This window comes from Suricata suricatta, chromosome 1 (assembly GCF_006229205.1).
Source record: "Suricata suricatta isolate VVHF042 chromosome 1, meerkat_22Aug2017_6uvM2_HiC, whole genome shotgun sequence".
Taxonomy (NCBI): Eukaryota; Metazoa; Chordata; class Mammalia; order Carnivora; family Herpestidae; genus Suricata; species Suricata suricatta.
In genome coordinates, this window is record NC_043700.1 from 51,280,584 (window position 1) to 51,308,218 (window position 27,635).

A 27,635-nucleotide genomic window follows, 5' to 3' on the forward strand; every position below is an offset into this window, starting at 1 on the left:
GGCCATAAAAGCTGCGGCCGCGCGGAGACGCCGAGTTCGCCCACCGCCCGGAGCCGCGGCCGCACCATGCACGTGAACGGCAAGGTGGCGCTGGTGACCGGCGCGGCGCAGGGCATCGGCAGAGCCTTCGCGGAGGCGCTCCTGCACAAGGGCGCCAAGGTAAGCGTTGGCGCCCGGCCCCGGGAAACTTGTCTCCCCACCCCGAGACTCGCCCACCAGTGGGAGGACTCCCGGCGAGCTCGGGGGTGCTGCGCCCAGGTGGCCCACCTTGCCACTTTCCCACGCTGCGGACGTTGAGGGTCTCGGGCAGACCTCGAAAGCGGTTGGGGGAGACCCGGAATTTTAATTGCGGAGTCTGAGGTCCAAGAAGGGGAGCGTCCTGGTGTTTATTTACTGTTCCGTGTGTCTGTTTTGTTTCACGAGCCGCGCAGAACCTCGGTTCCTCTGCTCTTTGTAGGTAGCGCTGGTGGACTGGAATCTTGAAGCAGGTGTAAAGTGTAAAGCTGCCCTGGATGAGCAGTTTGAACCGCAGAAGACTCTATTCATCCAGTGCGATGTGGCTGACCAGGAACAACTGAGAGGTAAGAGGGGGGAATCAATCCATCAAGCCCGGAGCATGCCTTGAACAAGCAACGACCTGAAGGCAGCCGGGCTGGAGAGCCAGCTGATCCAAGCAGATCCAAGCTGCCTGGGTGCAGGCAGATCCAAGACAGCCTCGTGGAGGCTCCAAAAGATAGCTTGGACTGTTACTTTTCCTCCTGACATCCCAACAGCCATAACAACTAAGAGGGGGAAAACCAAGACTGTTTGAGACATCTTTTATTTTATTTTTTATTTTGGCAACACATAATGTAATCAAAATCCCTTTGTGTATTCAAAGATCGTGCTGCTACAGTAATTATTAAATGATTGAAATTGCAGTTGGGACTTGGAAAGCTGAAGTAGGTTAGGGGACTGTGGCAAACAACTTCTTCCAGAATGCTGGAGGATGCAGAGTTCAATGACAACCAAATGTGGCAATGTTTCCTTTTAAACGTGCTAGAATGCAAGCTCAAGGATCATCATCGCAGACGTGCTAGATGCACTCAACCAAATGTTCTCTGGGTTTTCCCCTATGAAATGGTCCTTTAAAAATAATAATAGCTGTACTGCAGTGTTAGAATCACAGAAGAAAAGTTTCTATCAGACTTTCCTCAATGCTTTCCTGTTTCCCGTCTGCTCCCTTAAAATAGACCCATCTACTTGTGAGAGATCAAGGACAGTATGGGCATGGACAATAAACAGATTTGGTCATATGGAAGTCTGGTAGATTTGCATGGAAAAAATGCATTTTTTTTCTGAAAAACAGGCAGAAACATAAAATATATGTATTTCACAAAGTTTTATTGGAAGACTGAGTCAATGTTTGCGCACACCTATAATGAAGGAGCCAGAAATTTTCCATAAAAGTCATGTTAGTACTCCTGCTCTTAAAGAACACTGGATATGTGAATTTCTTTGAACGGGTTGGGCTATTCTGTAGGAAGGGAAAGAGGGAGTGGTCCATTAGAAGGGGGTATTCCCCTCCAGTTAAAGGAAATTGTTTTATAGGAGATTATGTAATTAAATCTGAAAATGCTAGTAAAAACCTATAACATGACTTACAAGCTAGAGTAGAAGAGATCTGTGAAAACAGTGCTAGTGGAACACATTTTGCCAGAGGGTAGAGTTTCGTTGACTGTGCATGATATTTTGGATCAAGGATAAAGTCGTGCCAAATCCCAACATCCATGCTGATGAGATAGGAAACAGTATAGATCATCTGAAAGCTATTTCTGCCTGAATTTATGTAATTTCACATGTGACATTTAACCTTAATTGTTTTTGCCTCCCGGTATTTAAAATTAGTATCTTGCCTGTAAACACATTCCTTAAGGATAAGTGATTGTGGAGGAAGAAATTCAGATACAGGAGTGACCAGGAGAAGGCGTGTTGATCATGAGAAAGTCACACATTGAACATCAGCATTTATTTGCATTTAAGGAAGACATGGCCTTGACTCTTCCAATTTCAGGCTTTAATTCTGTCTACCACTTTTGAAACTATTTGGGTTGTGGCCAAGGGAGAGAGACTTCATTAAAGTCATAAAAATACAGAGAGTGAAAAGTGTCTTAGAGATGAGCTAGACATAATTCATTTTACAAATGAAAAAAATACAATGTGGAGAGTTTAAGTAAATTACCAAGAGTGCCTCACCTTATAAATGTCAAGCAGACCTTAATGGTAAGGCACTTAAGCCCAAAATTCAGTGATAGATCAGAAAGAAGATGGCGTGTTATATCCTGATAAGGCAGACTGTAAGGGATCCAGTAAAAACCAGAATGAGGGAAGAAAAATTAAAGAAGCAATTAGACTTACATACTTAACCTAATTTCCTCTAAGATGAATGTGGGGTGTTGAAGAGTAGAAGATAGATATTCCTTAGATGTTTGCTGCTGGAAGAACTTTTCTGGAATCAATTTGAGATTTTAAGCCAAAATTCCATGAGAAAGCAAACCACTTTTATTTTGTTGTTTTCTATTCCAATCTGGTAAAGTACTGGCAATTGGCTTGCATAGTAATTTATCCACTTGGGAACTGATGAATCCATACCTTCTCCGGGATGTCTGGTGGTTGTTAATAATTCTAAATTTCATTTCAATCAAAATAAAGTTTGTATGGATTTACTTTTCTCAAGGAACTCATGTACTAACCCCAGGATGAAAGAATGCATTTCTGTCATTTCGAAGAAGAGCCACAATTGTTATCTATAGCCTCAAGTAATAGAACTTGGTAAAAGGCCCAAGGAAACAGTTTAAATCTATAGAAGTATGTCAAAGACTGCTTTGAGAAATAATGTGTGTCCTAATAAGGTGATGAAGCCAAGTGCACCCCGGCTAAGGAGGGTTTGCAAGGGCTGGATATGTGGTCGGACAATGCCGTGAATGACTTTCAGGCCTCAGAATCTGTGTAGACTTTACCCTGGTGGAATGTAGCTTTTATGCAAACTAGTAATAGAAAGTTGCAGTAATAGTGGGAAAGAGAAAAGAATGAAGAGTAAATATTTGAAGTTACAGTATGCAGATCAACTGAATGAAGTGGACACTTTTACTTACCAGGATATCAAGACTCCCTGAACTGGCCATATCAGATCTGAATACACAAGAACACTTGTGTTTAATAAAGATAATACAGCTTATTGAAAAAGGATGTTTGTCACAGTCTCAGCCACAGAGCTTCAATAATGTCTTAGAGACCATGGATACTGGCTGCCCAAATGGATTTGTAAGAGCTCTTAGCTTCGGATGCTCAGTTGTCTAAAATTCACTCCACTGAATTAAGAACTTCAGCGTGCATACAGGTCATCTACAGACCTTATTAAAGTTAAAATTCTGAGCCCGTAGGTGTGTGGTGGCCACAGATCAGGCATTTCTAACAAGTTCCCAGGTAATGATGATTGTTGCTGCTGGCTCACAAACCACACTTTGACAAGCAAGACATTAAGTCACAGTCGAAGGGTGGAATTTTCGTTGTAAGAGTAGATGAATGAAAGTTGATTTGGGGGCACAGGGTAGAATTGAAATGTATATATGGAAAACAAAAACATATCTACGTAATGTTTTCTTTTTTTAATTAGATACTTTCAGAAAAGCTGTAGACCACTTCGGAAGATTGGACATTTTGGTCAATAACGCTGGAGTGAATAATGAGAAAAACTGGGAAAAAACTGTGCAAATTAACTTGGTAAGCTATGTTAGCCATGTTTATTGCCTGAACTTACTTAACAAAATGATGATTTACAGGAAAAAAAGGTTCTTACATTCATGAAATCTATACAACGACCTACAACGTAGAGAAAGGGAAGTTACAGAAGGCTAGGAAAATTTTCTTTTTACAAATAGGAAGATATTTGAGACTTCTAGTTATGCATAGAAATCTGTCTTAAAATCTTCAAAGGAAATATTTAAAGACACAGTTTACTGCATAACTTAGTAGTTGGCAAACTATGGCCCACAGGCTAACCTAGCCTGTCACCTGCTTTTGTATGACCTCAAGCTAAAAATGGGTCTTACATTTTTAAATGGCTGAAAAAAATGTAAAAAGAAGAATATGAAGTATGTGAATACATGAAATTCAAGTATCAGGGGTGCCTGGACGGCTTAGTCGGTTAAGCATCCGACTTCGGCTCAGGTCATGATCTCGTGGTCTGTGAGTTCGAGCCCCGCGTCGGGCTCTGTGCTGACAGCTCAGAGCCTGGAGCTTATCTTTGGATTCTGGATCTCCCTCTCTCTCTGACTCTCTCCCCTGCTCATGCTGTCTCTCCCTCTCTCTCAAAAATAAATAAAACATTAAAAAAAATTGAAATTCAAGTATCAGTATCTATAGTTTTACTGGCACACAGCTGTAGTCATCCATCTGCATATGGTCTATGGCTACTTTTTGCTACAACGGCAGAGTTGAATAGTGTGACAATGACCCTGTGATGTGTATAGATTAAAATATTTACCTATTCTGGCCCTTTATAGAAAAAAATTTGTTAACCCTGGCTTAACTTATTTATTTAAAAACTAAATTTTTTAAAAAATTTGTTTTGTTTATTTGAGAGAGAGAGAGAGAGAGAAAGTGTAAGTGGGTGAGAAGCAGAGAGAAAGGGAGATACAGAATCTGAAGCAGGCTCCAGACCCTGAGCTCTCAGCACAGAGCCTGATGCGGGGCTCGAACCCATGAACTGGGAGATCATGACCTGAGCCAAAGTTGGAGGCCCAACTGACTGAGCCACCCAGATGCTCCTAAAAACTAACTCTTAATTCCAGAAATTTAACAGAATATAAGGCTGAAGTGACTGTTGGACTTTGTAATTATTAAGATTTTTATCTCGAAAGTCAATGTGTGTGTGTAATTTCTACCTTTGATGGTCATTTAGCTCTTACTTAATTACTAAAACGTAGAATAAGGAAATAAGATTTGTTTTATCCACTGTGTTACAGGTTTGTTGATTATCTCATTTTATAAACACACTTGATGTAAGATATTGGGGTTTAGTAAAACTTAAACCTTAGCCAAACAAGTGGTTGGAACAAGGCTGTGCGTGGGGTCGTCCTGCCCTTGGTAAGCTCATTCTCCTAGTCTTGCAAAGCAGGTATGTGTGAAGTACCGAGGGGCTATGCATGTGTGTAAGCATACAAGGAGTGGCCCTGCTTTGTGGTAGCCTCCTAGGAGATGATACAGTCCTTAAAAACAGGAACTGAGTTATGTTTTTGCTTTCTCTCTTTCTTTCCTTCTTTCTTTCTCAGTAGTCAACAATGTATCTTAAAGATAGGGCTTAGTCAGTAAATGTTTGCCTTGAATCTACGTTCCCACGAGTGATTGTTTAACTGTAATAATTTGGTAGGAGTAATGAGAATAATACTACCTCGCAAGGGAGAGGACTGAGTAAGCACCACTTTGATAAGGATGCAAAGTTGCTTCCCAAACTTGACAGATGTCTAAAGTCCTTTAACTGAGAACGGAAGGTACTATTGTAAAGCATAAACAGGGCTGCCTAGATGGCTCAGGCGGCTGACCGTCCGAATCTTGATTTCAGCGTGGGTCATGATCTCATGGTCCCGAGATGGGGCCCCTTCCCCTCACGCCTCAAGCCGGGCCTGGAGCCTACTTAAGATTCCCTCTCTCTCTCTCTCTCTCTCTCTCTCTGCCCCTTCCCCATGCTCTTTCTTTCTCTCTTAAAAAAGAAAACTAAAGTACACTCTCCTAATTCTTTTTAAAATTTGTCTCAGATGTTCTTAGATATGATTAGATTTCAAAAGAACTTTAAAACTTACTTGTCAAGTTTCCCCCAAATCTTTCTGGGATATATGTGTATGTTTGGAGACCTGACCTGTCAGCTTTTATGTTTCTCTCTTGCTGACAGTATAGTGTGAGCTCCTATTTTTTAAGCCATATCTGAGCATATCTGCATTTTTATATTTGTGAATAGAAGTCTTTTTTGCCCTTCTTTTGGAACCTATTTGTTACACTTTAGTTTATATTTTAAATTTACCAAGTTTTCTTTTGTTTTTGACCCTTTTCTATTCCTTTCTTAAATTCCACTGGATACCTCTAATGTTTTCTGCTGTTCAGAATATTTTGTTAATCTTTGGTGGTTGCCCCTGACTTATTATGAACCAAACTTCATTACATACTTTGGTTGCCAGATTAAAAAAAAAAACAAAAACGTACAACCAGTTGAGAACTGCAGGGATATTTAGGAATATATTTTAATACTAATGTTTTAAAATATTCATATTTTAATATTAATGCCACTTTCCAAAACCACATAAAGTAGCAAGAATTTCTTTGAACTGAATTCTGCTAGTGAAAAAGCACAAATTCCACAGCCAGTTTCTCCCTGAAGCATCACTACTGCTATTTTTAATAGTTTCCTTGGTGATATCTACAGATATTTTACAGACAGACTTTGCCAGGGTGTTAGAGCTCCATATTTGTTGTATTCATAATGGGCATCTGCTGTGTCTCTTCTCTGAAAAATCAGTTATCAGAAAGATAGCAATGACTAGAGTCAATGTAAAGAACGTGAAGATAGTGAAGAGATTATCTTAAAGTAATAGGATTCAAATTATGTATCTGGCTGGGACAGCATGTTTCTTTAATGTAGCCTGGGTGAAGAAACACTTGCCGTATACTAGAAAGTTCTTACATTATCTGCAAATAGAAAATTCTGGAAGGGCAGGAGATTTTTATTTGGCCCCTTTGGCTACCACTCACTCTCCTGGATCCTTCCTCATTGAAATTATCTGGCTTTTATTTTTCTTTGGCTTCTGCTGACATAAGCCACTCCTTAGCTTAACTCCAGGAACTAATGATGTTTGTTTAATTTTATATCTAGAGAGCAAGATATAACCTTTGTTACCTATATATAGCTTGCAAACGAGTTACTTCCCTCCTACCTTCAACACCCATTTCCAGAGTAGATTAGAGTCTGACCAGTCATTATCCTTCCAACTCGATTATCTCTGTCAGTACAATGCAAATATTTGCAAATATATTTTTAGACTCTGAAAATAATTTGCCTCCTTTTACAAGACCCTGTGTGTGTCTTTGCATAGTTTTCTGTGCTCCTGTCCCTGTCAGAGAGGAACCACTTAGTTAAAAAACCTTAGTACATATCCCTTCCTCTTCTGGAATCTTATACAACACCATTATATCATTCTTATAGGGCTTACAAATTTTAAGTTTTTATTAGAATTATTTTTGTACCCATGCAACATATACCAGTATACTCTGAGGTCTTTCAAGGCACAAAATGTTTGCTTTGTGTACAGAGTAGTTGTTCAATGAATACTTGTTGGATAAATTAACTGCTGCCCTATAATATTTGGCATACCTGGGTATTCATTTTTGTGATTTAATACAATGTTTGGATTATTTCCTAATATATCAGTGTTGCCGGGCTGTATCACCTGTCCTTCCAGACTTACCCCTTCCTCATCCCTAACTCCGCAGAGCTCACCACTCTTCACGCACAGGAGGGCCATCAAACCTCATCTCCGTCTTTTGTTTCTATGAAGCTGTTCTGTGCTTCCTCCTCAATCTGAAGCCAGCTGCACTATCTTTATTTCTAGCTGCTCAGAGATCACTAAGAATGTTCAGAAAAGAATGAATCTTTGAATAACTATCAAGGATTACTCTGAGAATTGAATGGAGGTAGACTTAACTTTGAAAATTAGTAAGGCCATTTTGTGATGTATTTCTTTTACTTTTTGCTCCTTTAATATGCCTAACTAATTCCTTCCCATGTAGGTGAGATTTATAATCCAATTTGAACATACAACTGACATAAATTGAATCCCTTAGTTTACTCAGATAAAAACTAAACAAAATAGATAGCTCATTGCTATTGATTTTTGTTTTTCAGAAGTACAAGGGTTGACTAAAGATTTGCACTGGACAGGGTATATGTTTAGAATTGGTCAAAACTAGATTCCAGCCCTGAAATTTGAATTAGTGAATTTTTATTTCATTTCTGTGGTCTTGAGTTTCCCGGTTGTAAGAGGATGGGGATAATTTGCTTACCACTAAAAATCATTAAATTTAAATAAACCAGAACTTAAATGAAGTATCCAGCACAGTGCTTCACCATAGTATTCACTCAATAAATCGTATTTCTCCTCCAGATTGTAAAAACTAATATTCTCTTCATTGGCACAATCTGATTTCTAGATGAGGTAGATTTCTCTGCCCTGCTCTACCTCTAAGGAAAAGTTGAGGAGGTGGATAGAAATGGTGTCAAATGTACTCCCTTTTCTTGGCTCCCAAAGATGGTGATTACAAATTAAATTAGTAACTTCTTTCTGTTATTGCTACTCAATAATATCTAAAGATCTCACTGAGCTCTAATGGTTAGACAAAACTTGCTAAATTTTAAGTCGTGCTACAAGGGGAAATATAATATTTACTGCCTAAACAGGCAAAAATGGGAAAAGACTGGGCATGGAGAAACAAAAGATGAAAAAGGATTTCAGAGAAAAAATAGTCATCTATATTAGTACTTGAGAATTGGGCTGGTGAAAAGACAAGAAACCTGAAAGGCAGTGTTACATGATTTAGATGACAGAATTTTTAAAATTATAGATAGAATGTAGCACAAGAACCATAAACTGAAAAGAACCCCAGATTGGAGGAAGATATGGGAAATGATTAGGAAATTTCAGTAGCAAATATATAGGTGCACATTATTAAGTAGAAGTTATAGAAATATGTATGTAATACATAACATTATATATTATATGTAATACATTATGTCTATAAACTAAGAAGCCATGATGTCTGATAAAAAGAATTAAGCAAGTAAGCTACTATCATTTATCCATTTATCCATTTATCTTTGTTCCAGGGGAATTTGCCAGGGGTTTTAACTTACGGAGTGCTTTAATCTGTGGAAAAAACTAATATAAGATTTGGAATACAGTGCAATTATAAGTTTGGTTTTACATATAAAAATTCATCATAACCAGAACTATTGAATAAGCATTGTTAATTAGATCATTAGATCAATAATTCAATTTTTATTCATACTGTGTGATATTAGATATAGGATAGTCTTCCTTCCTTCCTTCCCTCCTTCCTTCCTTTCTTTCTTTCTTTCCTTTTTAGAGTCAAGTACAAAATATTTTGAAGGTCAGATACAAAATTGAAACTACCTTGGGGCACCTGGGTGGCTCAGTGGTTTAGTGTCCAGCTTTGGCTCGGGTCAGGATCTCACATTTTGTGCATTCAAGCCCCATGCCAGGCTCTGTGCTGACAGCTCAGTGCCTGGAGCCTGCTTTGCATTCTGTGTCTCCCTCTCTCTTTGCACCTCCCCTGCTTGCGCTCTGAATCTCAAAAATTAATAAATGTTAAATTTTTTTAATTGAGAGTACCTTTATATAATGGACCAAAATAATACTATACAAAATAACACTATTTTGTGTTTGTAGCTACAGCTTGTCTGTAATTTTTGATTCCCCCCCGCCACTAGATGCTTGGTATTCTAATGACCTGATCTATGTGGTATATAAACATTGTCAAGGGACAAGAGATATATTTAGAAAATCAACAAAAACCCACTTTATTCTGTGGTTTCCTAACATTTCATTTAATATATTGTCGGCATGAAGCAGAGATTGTTACGGGAAAAGAGGCGAAATATCCATGCGCCCCCCAGAGCGGATTAGACCCTGCTTTGTAGATGTACTCTGAGAACACGTTCATTTGAAGAATTACTCAGTTCCTAACTTGATAATGAATGGGAAACTAATCCTCTGTCCTCTTCCACCAAAGACCCGGAAATAAATCTTCCTTCTTTAAAAAAATTAAAGCTTAAATATTCCTAAACTGTCTAACCGGCTGCGCCTTGTCAATGTTGAAAACACAAAAGCTGGTGTCAGCAAAGCTGTAAATACCTGAAAATAAAAGCGTAGCGCCAATACGCGTAAACAGAGCTTCTGTCCAGACACGCCAGAGGCTTGGGCCGAAACTACCGGAATCTAACTGACTGCAGTCATTTCAGCCATATAAATTTTTTTATTTCTTATATAAACCATCAATCTTCTGAAGGTGTTTTTTTTTTTAAAGGAGTCATGGGGAGATTTTCACTCATTCTCCCTAAGTCGACTTACTATCTAACTGACATGTGGCTTAAGTGAATAGAATCTTCAATTTACTCTTTTGTTCCAGAACTACTGGTAGGTAGAGAGGCAACACTGAAAGTTTGTCAAAAAAACTCTAAAAGAACTTAAAAAAAAAAAAGGTAAACATCAATACATGCCCTCAGTTTCAGGATTATAACCTAGTTTGTCATGATCTTTACAGTCTGGTAAAGAATGAAAAAGGTAGGAGTAACGATGTCAAAAGAAAATGTTCACCTTCCAAAAGTCTGAGCTGGAAAGGAGAGCGGTTCTGAAATCGAAAAGGGAAGATAAGATTTCAAATACAAGTTCTATATCACAAGTTGCTTTGGGTAGAGGTGAGTTCTCAATGTCCAACTCTTACAGCACAAGAGTTGCCTATGCGTGGAGGTAGGTAACAAATTGGAATAAACGCTCAGAAAGATGATGCAAGAGTGAGCCACAAGCTTAAGTGACAGATGTCACAGAAGCCTCTCTGTCCAACTAATGGAGAAGCCGGGGTACTGGAACTGAGTAAAAGAGCTATGTGATCTCCCACCGCACAGGCTTCAGGACTGCTTGGTACTGCAGCCGTGATGACAGAGCCCAGTGTCCCTTCTTCTCTCCAGTCTGCCTTCCTTCGTGTTGGTTTCATCTTAATGATATTGGCAATATAATGATTTATCCCAGCCTTCACACTTTTATGAAATCATGAAAAGGGAAAATTTAATAATTTCTTTCTGGCTTTCTTAAAAGCAAAACTCTGGGGAGCCTGGGTGGCTCTGTCGGTTAAAGCATCTGACTTCGGCTCAGGTCATGATCTCACGGTTTGTGGGTTCGAGCCCCGCATCGGGCTCTGTGCTGACAGCTAGCTCAGAGCCTGTCTTTGGATTCTGTGTCTCCCTCTCTCTCTGACCCTCCCCTGCTCATGTGCTCTCTCTCTGTCTCTCAAAAATAAATAAAAAACAAAAAAAAATTAAAAGCAAAAATATTTTCAGCCACCTCTCCTGCCCCCCTTCCAGCTGACTGCTCTTCAGATCTCACACCTTGAATTGGGTCACAAACAGGCTCCTAAACCGGTCACTGGCATAGAGAATGGGATTTCTGTGACTGAATAAATCAGTATCTATAGGAAACCTGGGGGGATCACCTTCCTCTGCATTATATGAGGAAGAGGTAGATACAAATGCAAAATAGACTGTTTATTAGAAGGAAAAAAAGGAAATGAAAGCTGTGTAGGAAATCAAGGGTTTCCACTCATATATTCCAAAATCCAAAATAATTTAACACAGCAGCTGAATATAAAATAACCTGGACCTGAGAACCTAAGAAGGGTAAATGAATTTTGTATCCAGTATTTAGAAAAGAAAAAGAATACTATATACACGATACTGTATACACAGAAGAAGACTGTTTACTGCATATGGAAGGTGCTGAGAATTGAGGTCAAGTGACAAAACACGATGGGCACACAACATTATTCATAAAGTCTCAGGCGGGGCAACTCAGTGAAGGGTCACAGAGCTGTGACGGGAAGCAAACAAAAGAGAGTGCAGTCAGCGACCAGCTTTAAAAAATGGCAAGCAGTCACTTGAAAAGCTTTCAAGGATAGTAGTTGCAGAAATCTCCCTGAGAATCTGCAACAGCAATAAAAACTTTGGTCTGTGACTATGTAATAAAGTATAATGAGTGGTTTTTCCCATTTATGCCTCTGGATTAGGTTTCTGTTATCAGTGGCACCTACCTTGGCTTGGATTACATGAGCAAGCAAAATGGAGGGGAAGGCGGTGTCATTATCAATATATCGTCTCTAGCAGGTAAGAAACTAATAATTTCCTATTGGTACTTTGAACCAAAAAGTAAATCTTCATTACTAATAATATCCTACTGGTAATTTGGACCACAAAAGTCAACCTTCAAAGTATATTTATTATCAGTTCGCGTTTGGAATTGAAAATGTATTTACCTGTTCTGTTTTGTTTTGTTGTAACTGGCTTTATGGAATTTTCTGTTGCATAATATCAGAAGTTTGCAGTATATGCAATATTAGTTCTATTTTTTATTTAATTATTTAGAGGGTGAGTGAGGGGCAGAGAGAGAGGGAAAGAAAATCCCATGAGAAGGGAAGAAAGAAGGGGGGAAGAGAGAGAGAGAGAGAGAGAGAGAGAGAGAGAGAGAGAGAGAGAGAGAGAGAGAGAGGGAGGGAGGGAAGCGGGACTCACCCAACCCAAGGCTTGTGTTTTACCTCAAGTGGGGCTGGAGCTCACCCAACGTGGGACTCAGACTCAGGAACTCTGAGCTCACGACCTGAGCCGAAGTCAGATGCTTAATGACTGAGCCACCCGTGCGCCTTCTGTCTATTGAACTGTGACTTTTTAAGTACTCTTGCTGTGGCACTAAGCAGTAATGCACATGAAAGCATCTTTGACAAGGTAAAAAGTACTAAAACACCATTAAGGTATCTCTACTTCAATGTGACTGTAGAAAGAGTACAGAATTTAAAATCTGGCATATATGCCATGATTAACCTGTAGTTTCTTAGGATCTCTGACTGGGACTAAGAATTAAAGTGGCATGAGACAGATTGACAGGAAAAAAGCTTGTAGATTTTTATATGTCCATGAGAACCCCCACAGGAAACCCAAGACCCAAGGATGGCTAGGTTTATAAACCTTGCTTATAAACAAGGTTGAAGGTTGAACAAAGGAAGGTAATTGTGGGAGAGTGACTAAAATATATGGGGGGCCTAAAGGAAGATAAGAGTTATTTTAACAAGGTCCGTGCAGATTTCTATTGGACTGAACTCCCCATCTCTGGTGATAAGCATGATTCTCTCCTACCTGCTCATGCCTAGGGAGGACGTATTTTACATGGGGATTTTAGCACCTGCTTTCAGGAGGAAAATGAGAGGTCAAAGTACCCTTCTTGTACCTGCTGTTTTTTCAAATGACCTTATGTCAAAATAATCCTTATGCCACAGCGCCACATCTGGTGTGACCTATTCTGCCACCTGTCAGGGCTAAACTGCTATAATAAATAGACCCACACATGTAATGGCCTAAACATAGCATAGTCTGATTCCTCACTTATGTATCAGGCCAGGGCAAGACTGTTGTTGCCAGGAACCTCTTCTATATGCAGTCACTTGGAAAGTGAAGCTGGCAGAAGCCCTTTGGCATGGAGTGTCCATAATTAGGGTGGCAGTGGGGGGCTGAGGGGAGATTCCTTTCTCTGCAACAGAAAACAAAGAGAACACCGAGGTACACTGAGGAGGCGAAGCTGCTTTTCTCCAGCCCCCAGTCCAGTGACGGCACACCTCACTTCTGTTCATGGCCCGGTACAGGATTTGATCTCCTGGCTCGCCTCACGCCGAGAGCACCCGAGCATGCAGTCGAGCTATGTGCCTGAGGAGGGAGCGGACTTCAGTAGGCTGCTGCTCACCCTTGCCACAACGTGCGGTCCCAAACTACGTTTCATTCAGGGCAGGAGGCTTAATGCCATCTGATGCCGTATTACTCAACAGTAGCCATGATGTTTGGCAGCAGTTTTCGGGCCACTTCACCAGATGGCTTTACTTTTAAAATTCTAGGGGGCAGAAGTCATCAATGGCTCTTCAGTAGTTCAAAAGAAGTTACAACGTTTTAGAAGTCGGACCGGTATTGACTCAGTTATTCGTGTCCAAATGTAGTGAGACTCTCTTAGGTTCTCTGGTTGGTTTCAGTGAGTGTGGTAATTTTAGGTGTTGCCCATCTCTCCCCCTTCTGCCCCACCTGTCATTTCTGGTTGTATTTCCAGAGTCCGGTTTGGGGGTGTCTGTGATCACAGCAAAGTCAGACTCTCTCCATTTTTATCTTCTCTGTCCTCTGAGAATAATTGTCAGATGGACCCTTAGGCTCCTGTAGCGTTGCCCCCAGTGGAGACCTGGAAATCTCCTTCCTTAGAAGTTCTCAAAAGTAGCCTAGCATCTCATTTTCTGGGTTGCCTAAAGACCAAATGGCATCCCTAAGGTAATGGTAAAACTGAGGTGATAAATTTTTCAGGGTAACCTTCTCAGGTAACTTTTTCAGCATTATTTTTCCTAATGCAACATCTCCTTGTAAATGATAACATTTCAATTCTGAGGATATAGTAAAAGGTGACAGCCTGGGCAATACTTACGAGAGATATTTGGTGTAAGGGAGGGCCATGGTTTAGATTCTGGGATGCCGATGTCTGAAAGTCCAATTGTCAAGGCCACGTATGCGCAATTTTAAAATGAAATTATAAGAAAAATACATAAATGATTGGAGAATTAATAAGAAGTATTTAACATTTTATTAAAAACAGAAATTTAGGGGCCCCTGGGCTGCTCAGTTGGTTAAGTGTCTTGACTTCAGCTCAGGTCATGATCTCATGGTTCGTGCTGGCCACTCAGAGCCTGGAGCCTGCTTTGGATTCTGTGTCTCAACCCCTCCCTGCCCCTCCTCCACTTGCCCCCTGTCTGTCTGTCTCTCAAAACGAAATAAACATTAAAAAAAACTTAAACATAGAAATGTAAAAAAAAACCAAAAACCTGGATGTTTTTTCCCCATCACCTGGGGTGGTGATTAGGAGATAATCCAGGGACTGTGTCTTAAAGCTCACAGGCTAGAAAAGCCTGTTGAGCCACAAGCACTGCAGAGGAAGCCCCTCACCCTTCTGCCTCTAGAGGTACTTAGATTATTCCCTGGGAGCCTGCAAGGCCCCAGGATTGGATCCATTTAGGACTCTGTGGGAGACATTCTGTACCATAAAGGGTAGGCTTACTTGCCTCAAAGTTAAGTTTGAATAGCGAAATGCAATGTTGCACTGCCTTTTATCCAAGAAAGATATTTAAGTGTGGTAACAACACTTAACAGTCATTGAGCACTTGCTGTGTATGTGATACTGTTTTAACCACTGTGTGGGTATTATCTCATCGAATACAACAACCCTGAAGTAGAGTCCGTAACCCTCATTCGGTAGATGAGGAAATCAAGGCAGGAGAATTTAAGGATCTTGCACAAGCATACATTGCAAGGAAGCAAGAATGCTGGAATTGACATGCAAGCAGCCTGCTAGAAGACCTCTTCTCTCTTAACCATGAGATTATCTCTCTTCTGGGTGTTTGTTACTCTGTCTCGCTATCCGTGACCATTTTGGCCTAACCGCAAAGTAGAAGAATCTGAATTCCTATAGCTTGATTAAGCCAGGGAAGTGTCTTCAGGCCTTCCAGGCACTGCTCTAATCTCAAGAGGACATGACTATATATATCTTAAGCTTTTGCCCCATTTGACACACAGAGTAAAGCCCTGAAAACATTCGAGGAGCTTGCCAGAGTCGCAAGTCAAAACGTGTCACTGAGAAGAGCAATTTAAGGATTACGATTAGATGTCCACTTTGCTCTCTTGGCTAAGAGCTTGGTCTATCTCGCTACCCACCCCTGGGTATTCATTCTCCCCTTCCCTATGTCAGGATCAACATCAGGAACCATGTGTGGGTCTTTATCTAACCGTGCAGATAAAACAGTGATGGATACAAAATCAGTGACGAGATCATTTTGGCTTTAAATTACCTTTCTGGCGCTCTTACAATTTAACGAATACGCTAGCCTTCCAAACCACATCTCCACCCAATATTCCTCCCAGCCAGCAGGGCGACTCTATTTATAATGGTTAAGTAGCTTATCTTTGTCCATTCTGTGTGACTTGGCGCCTCCATCCTTGTGAAGAACGGTATCTCCCATTCATAACACCTGACCCCCATACTCGTGGCCTTTGTACCTCCTCGTTGTCTCTGGGCAATCTGGACAGACCCAGCCACCTCCCCTCCCACTCAGGCTTTGTCATTAAGGTGCTTTCACCTGACACACAGTATTAAGTACTGTCTTGCAGTTTATCCACTCACCAAGAGCTTCTCCTCTTCCCATACTAAGATTAGTTCCATAAGCATTCAGGATTTTGTAACGGTAGAAAAAGATCAGTGAGAACCTCTCACATGTCACAGTTTCCTCAGAAATGCAATCAAAAATTGTATACCCTTGAAGTCACAGCATGCTGAAAGAGGCCAGATGACCAAAAGAGTCTTTGAGGAGTTAACCAGAGTTGAAGGATTTTTTTTTTCCCAGCTCTATTGAGGCATAATTGACAAAATTTCAGAAAAGCATTTCTAATGCTTGCTTCCTCTATGTTTTCCAAAAGTACTTTCCTAACTTTCTTTCCTCTTAGGTTTTTTCCTGTTTTCCCCCTCACTGCTCACTCTCTTAAGGGAACAGTTTTGGGTCCTGTGGAACTCAACCAGTCTTTCATCATAGTCTCTTAACATAGATTCGGTGGAGTCCTTCACTGTCAGTAAAACCTTAAGTTGAAACACTGGTTTGGGCAGAGAAGTTAATGAGTAATGACCACTGACGTAGACCAAGTATCAAATGCAATTAATAAGTGTAACAAACAGGAGCGTAGCAGAGAGCAGCTCCTCAGGAAAGGGTGTGCTGCATTTGGAAACTCCAAAAGTTGTTCTGATTGCTGTTAACCACGTAGACCCCTTGTAGGAGTTTCTGTCTGTAAGCATAATACATAAAGAAAGCTGCACTCCTTTTGCCACATTCATCCTTCCCTATTAAAAAAAAAGTTGAGAGGAACAGGGTGAAGTGTGGTATAATGCAGGTACTTCAATAGCTGTGCTCTGAGCCTATGACATCCTGTAAATGTCAACTCAACTGTGCTTCTTATATGCTTCTTATAGAGTTAGTTGCTTCACACAGAAGGAAGGACAAAGCAGTTGTCACAGGAAGAGCAGTCCACTTGCTAATCCTGTTTCCATCTGCCCACCTACTCGGCTGTGGAGGTCTCTCACTGGGGGCATTCTCTGTGCCTCTGTGGCTACTGTGTCACTCAGTAGCGTTTTGTGAGAGATCCCATTAGGGTCTTTGTTTTGCTAAGATTGAGAACAATAAATAAGAACACTTATTTTCTGGAAACATTTAAGGGTCTCAAGGAAATACTTGAGCGTGTCTTAAATACCAGCCCAGTAACATACTTACCTGAGCCAAAAGTTTCAGCTAAGCTAATGCAATCAGCTTGTGGTCTGTGTTAAGGTGGGTATGCTAAAGTAACCACTTTAAGTAACAAATTCAACTTCATCATACATACACTGAGCATGTATGGAAAGGAATATAGGGATATGAAAGAAGGCAAAATTTCTACCTGAAAAGCCATATATCAGTATCTCTAATCAACATGGCAGGATAACATAGGATGGCATAGACTTAGACATTTTAAGCAGAAACATGATACCAAATTGCAAGACAGTGGGATTCCCACGGCCTGAAGAGCAGTACTTGGACTGGAATGTCACAACAGACCAGAAATATTGGGTGAGTTTAAATACTGATCACCTTTTTTCATCTCCAAGCCAAAAGTAAAAAGAATCAAATATTCTTTTTTAAAAAAAATAAGTATTTATTTATTTTGAGAGACATATATATAGAAAGAGCAAACAGGGGAGGGGCAGAGAGAGAGGGAAAGAGATAATTCTAAGCAGGCTCCATGCTGTCCGCCCAGAGCCTGACACGGGGCTCTATCCCATGAACCATGAGATCATGACCTGAGCCAAATTCAAGACTTGGGTGCTTAACCAACTGAGCCACCCAGGCGCTCCCTTCCCTTTTTTTAAGTTTATTAATTTTGAGAGGGACAGAGACAGCACAAGTGGGGGAGGGGCAGAAAGAGAGCGGGAGGGAGGGAATCCCAAGCAGGCTCTGTGCTGCCAGTGCAGAGCTTGACACGGGGCTCACACTCACACACCATGAGATCATGACCTGAGCTGAAACCAAGAATTGGACGCTTAACCAACTGGGCCATCCAGACACCCCAGAACTAACAAAGTTAATTCTTAACAAACAAAATTACCTTTCTGGAAAGATTCCATTACAGAAGATGCAGTAGTTTTCTGAATGCTTACCCCACTTTGGATGTCCTGTCACACTCTAAAACATGATTTGTTAATGGCACACATGATACTGATGGAACAAAACAACCAGATAAGGTGTTCTGTTGTGTGGAAAACCACATAATGAGGAAGTGCACCGACTACCTGGGTCAGCTTTCTGCAGGAACATAAGATAGACAGACCCTCACCAGTTCTTCCTTACCCCTCCTCTTAGAAGAGCAGTGGTTAAAAACAGAAAGATGGGCAGTCAGTTTCTTTTTTGATTGTAAAGAAAACGCGAGGGGGTCAGATTCCTGCTGTGCTGCTGAGCGACAGTGTCTCATGCAAAGTTGGGTGTCCTTGGATTCTCAATGTATTTTCCCAAGTGGGACTTCTTCAGCACTTCTGTGTAGTCTATTTTACATGGCTTCCGTCCTTTTAAACGAAAGTGCGTTTGGTGATTCAGTACCATTGCCCTATTTGAGCAGATTTTTGGGGTTTTTTGCACAAAAGCTTTTTGAGCTTTTTACCTTCTATGAGATGTAGAGGTTAGAGCGATCTCTTGTAAATATGGGCAGAAAGAATATTAAAGATAGAAAAACTGATGTGGAAATGGAAATTATATTTTTCTAAATGACTTCTATGTTCTATAATTGCATATGTAATTTTCAGGTATTTAAATTTTTTTTGTAATTATCTCATCAGTCAGTGGCTATTTGGTGTTATTATCCTGAGTGTTTATAGAAAACATTTATTTTGTGGGTAGAATTTCTCCTTCTATTTTTTCTTTTTTTTTTAAGTTTTTAATGTTTATTTATTTTTGAGAAAGAGAGGGTCAGTGCATAAGAAGGGGAGGAGCAGAGACAGAGGGAGGCACAGAATCTGAAGCAGCTCCAGGCTCTGATCTGTCAGCACAGAGCCTGATGCGGGGCTCAAAGTCATGAACTATGAGATCATGACCTGAGCTGAAGTTGGATGCTTAACCGACTGAGCCATCCAGGCGCCCCTATAGATTCTTTCCCCTAAATGACTCTTATACTTAGGGTGGACATAAGCCTGTAATTATACCTATTATATTTTGGACAGACTCCTTTTGCAATTTTGTAAGTCAACTTGCACCATGCTGGGTCTAGACTAAGGATTTAAAAAAATATATTCTTTTAGAATAAAGTTAATTTATTTATTGAGAGAGAGAGAGAGAGAGAGCGCGGGAGGGGCAAAGAGAGAGGGAGGGAGAGAATCCTAGGCAGGCTCACACTGTGAGTGCAGAGCCCAGTGTAGGGCTCGAACTCACAAACTATAAGATCATGACTTGAGCCAAAATCACAAGTTGGACATTTAACCAAATGACCCACCTAGGTGCCCCAGTATAAGGTACCCATTTTTAAGCACAAAGATTTCTCTCTCGTAACATTAAACAAAATGTCATTTCCTTAGAGACTGTCTCTTTGCCACATCCTTTGTTTAGTTGTTGTTCTTAAATCCTTTAACATGAATACCCTGTGCATATTGGTATTAATTTGCAAGATGTTGAAAACCCACTTGATCCTAGCAGCTGGGCTTGTAGTTACAATACTGGCAATACTTCCTTAAAGGTGGATGACTGGCAGCAATCTGGCCGTTCAACCAGGGAAGTTCCACTCCCTCCTGCACTAGGGGGTCTCCCATTAGTTTCACACATTTAAATAGAGTGTATTTTCATTACTGCTTCCCTATACCTTGTACTTGAAAGGAACTAAACACAAAGATCTCAAATGAATGTACTTCTATAAATCCTCTTGAATTAGGATTAACAGCAGCCCACAGTTCATTGGGGTTCAGAAACCCAACCAAGTTAGGACATGGTACTGGATTCGTGGCATTGTAGTTCAAAAATGTACATTTTCATAAAAAGACATAAGGATAAATCAGTCTCTGAAATGGGATTTGGGGATGTTTCATCTAAAGGAAAAATGTTTATGTAGAGCGACAGCAAACAGTGGTGCTTATTACGTGCCAGGCGCTGCTTCAAGTGCTTGATGTCAAGTAGCTCATTCAAGACTCCACAGCTGCTCTTATTGCTCTAAGTTCTCAGAAGAAAAACACCGCGGCAACCAGCACTTATTCCTTCAGAGGTAACATGGCTCATCATGGGGAATTCAACGTTTGAACTGAGCCTGGTACCCAGAGGGCAGACCACTGTGTTACCTATCCCCCTTGATACATTTGGTGAGCAGGATATTTGTGAGTGGTAAATAGCATAAGAAAGGGTTGGTCATGGGCAGCCTCTGTTAGCTCTGTTTGATGGGGAGCTGGGTGCAATGAAAGTCTGAGTAGACTGAGTGGTGCAGCACCTGCATGGCAAGGAGAGTGACTCTTTTCAGTGCTTTTCATTGTCAAGAGAAACAATTGTAGCTGGAGGAGAATGTGAGACCAAGCAAGATGCGATTCTTAGACCAGTGATGCAGAGCCTCGTTCCCATCACAAGGGGAATGATTCTCATTTGATTACACACTTGATAAAAGTGACCAGTAGGCTTCCAAGAATACTATCTTTAACTTCTCAGACATGGGGCTTGGCTTGTTTTCTTCTTGCCTCCACTGGGTTCTTTCTTCTCAGTCTCTTTTGCTCGGTCATCCTCCTCTACCAGACATGGTTGCCATGTATAGTTGTGCAGGTTATAAACTATAGGAATTTGGTGGGGCAGGACACAATTTACATACACTTCAGTGCTAATGGTATTTCCAATGTCCTACCATAATCGCCCTACACAGCCCTGATTCCCAGCCTCAGAGTACATTTTTACGTGAAGCACATAGAAACAACATATATTGGTGGTGTGAGTCCAAGGTAAATAACAGAAGTACAGTTAACCAACACTGAGGCTAACTGCAGTAGCAATAGCATCATGGGTAAAAGAAAAGTGGGTCTTGAGATCCAATAGAAAATGTTGGACTTCTGAAAAAAGAAAAACAAAAACTTTACAAATAAAAAGCTTTATCCCCCCCTTTTAGCCTTCTTTTCACAGCAGCAAACTGAGGTATAGATAATAGATTTCTACTTGAACAGTCAAATGGCAAGCTGGGGGAAAGTACGCAGATCTCTAATCCACCCTACCTTTTTGAAACATAAGAAGTAACAGTTAAGATCTATATGTGCTGAGAAGATTAAAAAAAACTTTATTTAATTGATTTCACTGGAGTGTGCCTAGGTAACTGAAAAATAAAATTCTCTTAATTTGTAATACCCCCAAACTGGAAACAATCCAGATACCTATCAGCAGGTGAATGTATATGCAATTGATGGGTCTGTTCTTACTGTGGAATACCATTCAGAAAAGAAAAAGAAAAGAAAGAATCCCAAGTCAAAGAAGTCAGACCCAAAAAGAGTTTACCATATGTAATTACATTTATGTAAACTCCTAGAAAAGGCGGACCATAATGACACAAAGCACATCAGCGGTTGCCTAGAGCTGGGGGCGGGGGGGGGGGGGCAGAAGGAAGAGATGGCAGAGGGGAAAGAGGAGATTTTTAATTGTTGGATATGTTCATTATCTTGATTGTGGTCGTGATTCCATGGGTGTTTACATAGGTCAGAACTTACTGAACTGTACACTTGAAGTCTGTATAGTTTATTGTGTGGCAGTTATGTCTCAATAAAGCTATAAAAAATTTAAAAAGGACATGATTTCTGAATGTCTGCTATGGATTTATACAGTCTTTGATCTAATATCAAAACGAAAGCAATGCACAAGTCAACATTTTGCAGGATAGCAGTGAAAATGTTATTATAATGTTACAAGATTCATAAAACCAAGTGCCGCTTTTAAAAACACAAGCAAATTTTTCCCATTATGGTTGCATTTGCAGTTGTGCCTTTAAAGGGAAGTATATGTTTTGTGCTTGCCTCTTTAAATGGACCCAAACTCACAGTACTTGATTTATTTCACTTATGTGACACTTTGAACCAGCTTAAGCTCAGAAGTTCAGTACCTTCACAGAAGTAACACAAATCCATTCCAAGTTCATCTTTGACAGCATTTATGAACAGCGTCCTTGTGCTTTTTGTCTCTGTGGCTGGGTCAGCTTATCTCTGCTTAAGGCTCCCTCTGTATTTCCTGCCGTCCCGTGCACACCACCCTCCTACCAACTGCCTTTATCTCTTAAACATTTAAGGAGGGGTGAAACCACGACTACCTCCAAAGAACAAGAAGCAATGCCTGGCTGCACCCATTTATTCCCTTTATCCCAGAGTCCTGCTACACCTGTGTACCCTGTGGAGGCATCATAAATTCTTGTTGGCTGACCTGGATGAACTTAATTAACTTACACATTTTACTGAACCTAAAAAACACAACAAAAAACAACAAAACAAAACAAAAAACAAGAAGAGAGCCACGTGTTCTAATACTTTGAGATCACTGGGTGGACGCACTCCGTGTGATCTACCATCCTCAGGGATTTAAACTGCTCTTGAGCAAACATACTTTATAAATTGAGACCTGGCAGGCACCCAGGGAGTGGTTAAGGTCTGGTTAAGGTCTGCATTTATTGCTGAACTTTGGCACAACACACTCAACTGATTGGTGGTGCTCTGGGACTAGTTAGCTGGGTGGAGATGAACATGTCTCAGCAGAATAATTTAGTATTATTAGTGTGACATTTGATATTAATAACATTATAGTAATCAAAGATCACTGTTCCTTGACTCAGAGACATAACAAATTTTAAAATGTTAAAATGAGTTGATGGAAGCAATGTGTTAAAACTTGAAATATACAAATGGCTGTAGTTTGAAGTATCCCTATTGATTAGAGAATTGACAGTTCTGAGAAGTAAACTTTATAGTAATGAAACTAGAAATAGAACTTGATCATTCAGGAAAAGTTTTTTCCTGGTGCTTTGTTTCTTTTGGGGGGTTGTGCCAAGAGGTAGGGAGAAAAGATGCTGTACGTGCTACAGTACTGCTATTTCTGCAGGCCGTGAATTTAATCCTGCATTCGAATAGTTACTGTTGTGCAGAGGTGGAAAATTAAGCCATTTCTACAATTGCTTGAATTCTGTTAGAGTGCATAATTATGAAATGAAATGAAATAGAATCATGCATTTTAGTTGTGGTTTTCTTCCTTTCTTTTTTCTTTTTTTTTCTGGTTTTCTTTTCCTAAGTCATGAGCAAGAAGATCTAGGCATCTGCTACAGATTGAAATCCAAAGAAGTCATTTGAATTTTCTTAAAACTTCAAGGCATCATTCAGTATGATTGGCGATGGGAAAATACTAATTTGTAGCAAAGATAAACAATCTCCAAATCTCGCTTAGGAAATTTAAACTTCCTCAACCATTTGGAAGCTTTACAAATGGAGAATATATACTTTTTAAAATCCAGCCTTAAAACCTGAAAATTGATGGTAACTTACTGGATTTAAAGAGGATTCTGTTTGTGATTGATTGATTGATGAGAGAGACCGAGAGAGGGAACGTGAGCAGGGGAGGGGCAGAGAAAGAGGGAGACACCGAATCCACAGCAGGCTCCTCCAGGCTCTGAGCTGTCAGCACAGAGTCTGGCATGAGACCCGAACTCACGAACCACAAGATCATGGTCAGACGCTTAACCGAGTGAGCCACCCAAGTGCCCCTGTTTGTTTTTTGACCTTCTCTTGACAGAAGGTCAGAGAGACAGAAGGGCTTACATACCACTCTTGGCTTCATTCCTATGCTGTCACTTATATACCATAAATTCTGGACAGAATAGTAAAGATCATGGAAGGAAAGTTGTCCAATAATTACTTGTGTATTTTGTAGAATAAGCTTAAAATGGAACAGGCACGAATTACCCATTTGCCTAGCAACTATTTATTGGTTTTTGTCTGCTTATTTTTTAGTCAAGTTGTTGAAATTTTTTGTTTTTTTCAGGACTCATGCCCGTTGCACAGCAGCCTGTTTATTGTGCTTCAAAGCATGGCATAATTGGATTCACACGCTCAGCAGCGGTGAGAATATGACCACTACAGTATCTCCTTCTCTCTTTCTGTACATACATGAAACATGAGTTCTAGAAAGTTGAGGGGAATAAAATCAGAATTAAAGACATCTGGATTAAAGATAGAAAAAACAAACTATCCTTTCATCTTTATTCTAAAAAAATGGTTTTCACATCACATCAAGGAGCAAATGAAGACTAAATCCTTTTAAAATGAAGTTGGTCCTAAACACTGATGTGTCATTGAAAAATATCCTAAGGGTAAAAAATGGAAAGATATTCTTTATTTTTAAAATTGGCTCCGTATTTAAAAAGGATTAACTTTAGTCCTCCTATACACTGTGTAGTGTGCTCCTGATATTACTTATCACTGGAAATATGACCAAAGGGAGAGCAAACGGGTAGGGGCGGGGGGAACACGCATTTACCAGAGAGAGTAGACACGGGTAACATCTCCGTGGGGGCCTAGGGTGAGAGGCGCACAGAGCTAAGAATATTTTAGGCCTAATTGACCACAGGCATGGATGGCATGAAGTGAGAATTCTTGCCTTTTTATGATAACTGAAGAAAGGCAGTTTGAAGGGAACCTGAGGAGGAAGGGGAAAGTGGGAAGTCAGAGCCAGATGAAAGCAGCTTGTGGGCCCCAAGAATGAGCTCAGATTCATTCTAAGTGCAGCCAGCAGGGGGTCTACAGAGTGACAAGATCAGATCGGGATTCCACTTTCAGAAGACCATTCTGTTTAGAGAAAGTATTAGGACAAGTGTAGAAGAGAACAGGACAGCTGGGGAAGTCTCTGCAGCTGTCAGACTAGGTGAGACAGAGAAGCGGCAGACAGACAGAGAAGAGATGGGGATAGAGAAAATAGACGCATGAACAGTCCACGTTCAATAAAAAGGGAAGACAAGCAGCTCTCCTCCTCTTAATTCAAATTGATTGGAAAATTTTACTTACTTTGCCAAGACCTAATCTGTAATTTCACTTTTAATGAACACACAGAGCTACTACAAAACAAAGTAAATCTGAAATACCAGGAACTTCTTCTTTACAATGATAAGAATGGACTAGAATGGAAATCTGTACAGTCAATACACCTGCAAACACTGGATTAGAGAATACTGAACCATTGCTCCTAGGACAAATACAGGGTTATGTTCCTTTGAGCCTCTGGTCCCAGCATTTTTAATCAACCATCCATAGCCTAGTTTAAATATATTTGCATTTAAACACATCTTATTTAATATGTGTTATGCTCAATATGTATTGTGTTAACATAGCCAACAGCATTTATGCCTCATGCCCGCATGAGGCTTATCTAACACATGTAGTTTCTCTATAAGGCACATCATAGCCTTCCTACCCTAAAAACACTGAACAGTACTTCACCACTGTGATTGGGAGTCATTTTAAATGGCCAAGTCACCAACAAAAGGCACAAAAATGAGAAAAAACATGGACTAAATATATTACACAAAGGACATTTGTTTATAAGAGCTGAAAAAGAAGAGCATCGTTTTTGATCTTAGCTGAAACATTTGTGAAATTCCCACTGTTCTGTGCTTGTCCATAAATGACCCCAAAAGCTCTATGACTGTTGATTTTGGGGGTTACACATAAGCAAATGGAATCTAAAAATAATTGACTGCATTTTCTTCTACAGATACTTTAAGTAAAATCAACAGGTGGAAAATTAAGCCAAAGAATGCTAGTCTGAAAATACTTAAATTGCCTCCAGGATAGTACATATTATCAAGAGCATCTTTAGAATCTATCAAAGTCCCAAGCTTTCCACTAACAGTATTTTCTAAGGAAATATTCCCTGTGACACAATCGTGATCTTTGAGAGCAAACCTGAGTTATTAATTCTGAGCGTCAGCTTTTTACATGTAGGTTCCTGCAGAGTTCAGTAGATAAGAGCAGCTTAAATAATCAAGTATTTTCAGGAGTTTCCCAGTAAAACTAATTTTTCAAGAATTAATTAGCTGAAGCTTTCAAGAATGCATTCAGCATTTTAGGTATGTATTCTTTTGCTTTCTGCTACCAGTCAACCTTAACACTGTCATTGTCATGTAGCTGGAAGGATATCTGACTAGCATTTTTCACTTCAGACCCTTTGAAGTGGTTTTAATAATCAGTGTGCCCCATGGCATACATTTACAAAGCTTACAACCTGCAACCTTCTACTTCTAATCGACAGATGGCAGCTAACCTCATGAACAGCGGCGTTAGAATGAATGCCATTTGCCCAGGCTTTGTTAATACGCCCATCCTCAAGTCCATTGAGAAAGAAGAGAACATGGGACAATATATAGGATACACAGATCACATCAAGGATATGATGAAGTTCTATGGAATTTTGGAGTAAGTCAAACTATACCTGGCTTCCTTTATATCATGGTGCAAAGTACTATCTAGTCTTAAGCAATAAAGAGGGGGAAAAATCACCTTTTAAATTTGAGAAACTAATGCCAGCTTTGACGCATTGGTTTGGCAAGCTCTTGAAAGAAATTTCTTTTTCTGGGTTTCTGAAGAGAATGTCTTTACACATTATGAATTTTGAGATACAAGCAGTGCATCCTAATGCCGTCAGCCATGATCAGATATTTTCTTTTCAGATGTGAGGCTTAGTTGCTTTTGGAAGTCATGACACCTTATTTGACTAAATACCAAGCAATATTCACATTTGCCTCTTGTGAAGTTTCACATGGCCCCCCAACTTCAACCATTTTCATAAGAATCAATACACATGGTTGGAGTGCAGTATTTGAGTTTGAGCAGTTGAGGTTTCACAGTACAGAGTCATAACAATCCTTTTGAGGGAATTGGACCACCTGGGATCAAATCCTGGCTCTATCCCTGACCAAAAATGTATCTGTCAACCTTTGGATACCTCATTTTTCTCACCTGTAAAATAGAAATAATACTAAAACAAACAGGGACTTTAGAAAGGCCCTGAATACATTGATACATGGAATGTATTTAAAATAGCACCAGATAAAGAAGAGATGTTCAATAAATGTTATCTCTCATTCTTCACAATTCTACTTTAATACCATTTTTATCTGGTAAGTCTCAGATCTATAAGATCAAGAGGAGAAAATCATTTTCTCAATGTACACAATAAATTCATAAATTCTTCCTGTCAAAATGACAAGCTAGGCATGGAAATGTATGACTAAGTTTATCATATAATTTCGTTAGTATCAAATTGAATAAAATACGGAGGTAGCAGTAGCTTCATGACATACATTTCCCTAAAACTTGTTAAAGGTAGTAGATTCTCCAAAAACAGTTCGAACTGTAGTGATAATTATGCCTCATACTGAAATTAAAAAATAAACAATGCTTCCTTTATTTTTATAGCCCATCGGTTATTGCCAATGGATTAATAACGCTCATTGAAGATGATGCTTTAAATGGAGCTATTATGAAGATCACAGCTTCAAAGGGAATCCATTTTCAAGACTATGAACCATCTCCATTTCATGCAAAAACTCAGTGAACATCTTCTGTATCAGCCATACCTGAACATAAGAACTAATGACTTCTATTAGACCATATCTTCATTTGAATATAGCTTTTTAAAGGAAA

The 27,635-nt window shown here is 39.9% G+C and overlaps 1 protein-coding gene across 1 annotated transcript; it reads left to right on the top strand.

The window, feature by feature from the left end:
* Nucleotides 1-27,635, top strand: HPGD (15-hydroxyprostaglandin dehydrogenase). Its single transcript, XM_029948304.1, has 7 exons — nt 1-159; nt 458-581; nt 3,656-3,762; nt 11,884-11,980; nt 23,980-24,056; nt 26,242-26,405; nt 27,408-27,635. The coding sequence occupies exons 1-7, from the start codon at nt 67-69 to the stop codon at nt 27,544-27,546; spliced, it is 801 nt and encodes a 266-aa protein (XP_029804164.1). The 5' UTR covers nt 1-66; the 3' UTR covers nt 27,547-27,635.

Coding starts and splice junctions, on each gene's coding strand:
- HPGD (XM_029948304.1), top strand. CDS start 67: ATGCACGTGAACGGCAAGGTGGCGCTGGTGACCGGCGCGGCGCAGGGC. Junction 3,763..11,883: donor AAACTGTGCAAATTAACTTG/GTAAGCTATGTT, acceptor CCTCTGGATTAG/GTTTCTGTTATCAGTGGCAC. Junction 11,981..23,979: donor CAATATATCGTCTCTAGCAG/GTAAGAAACTAA, acceptor TGTTTTTTTCAG/GACTCATGCCCGTTGCACAG.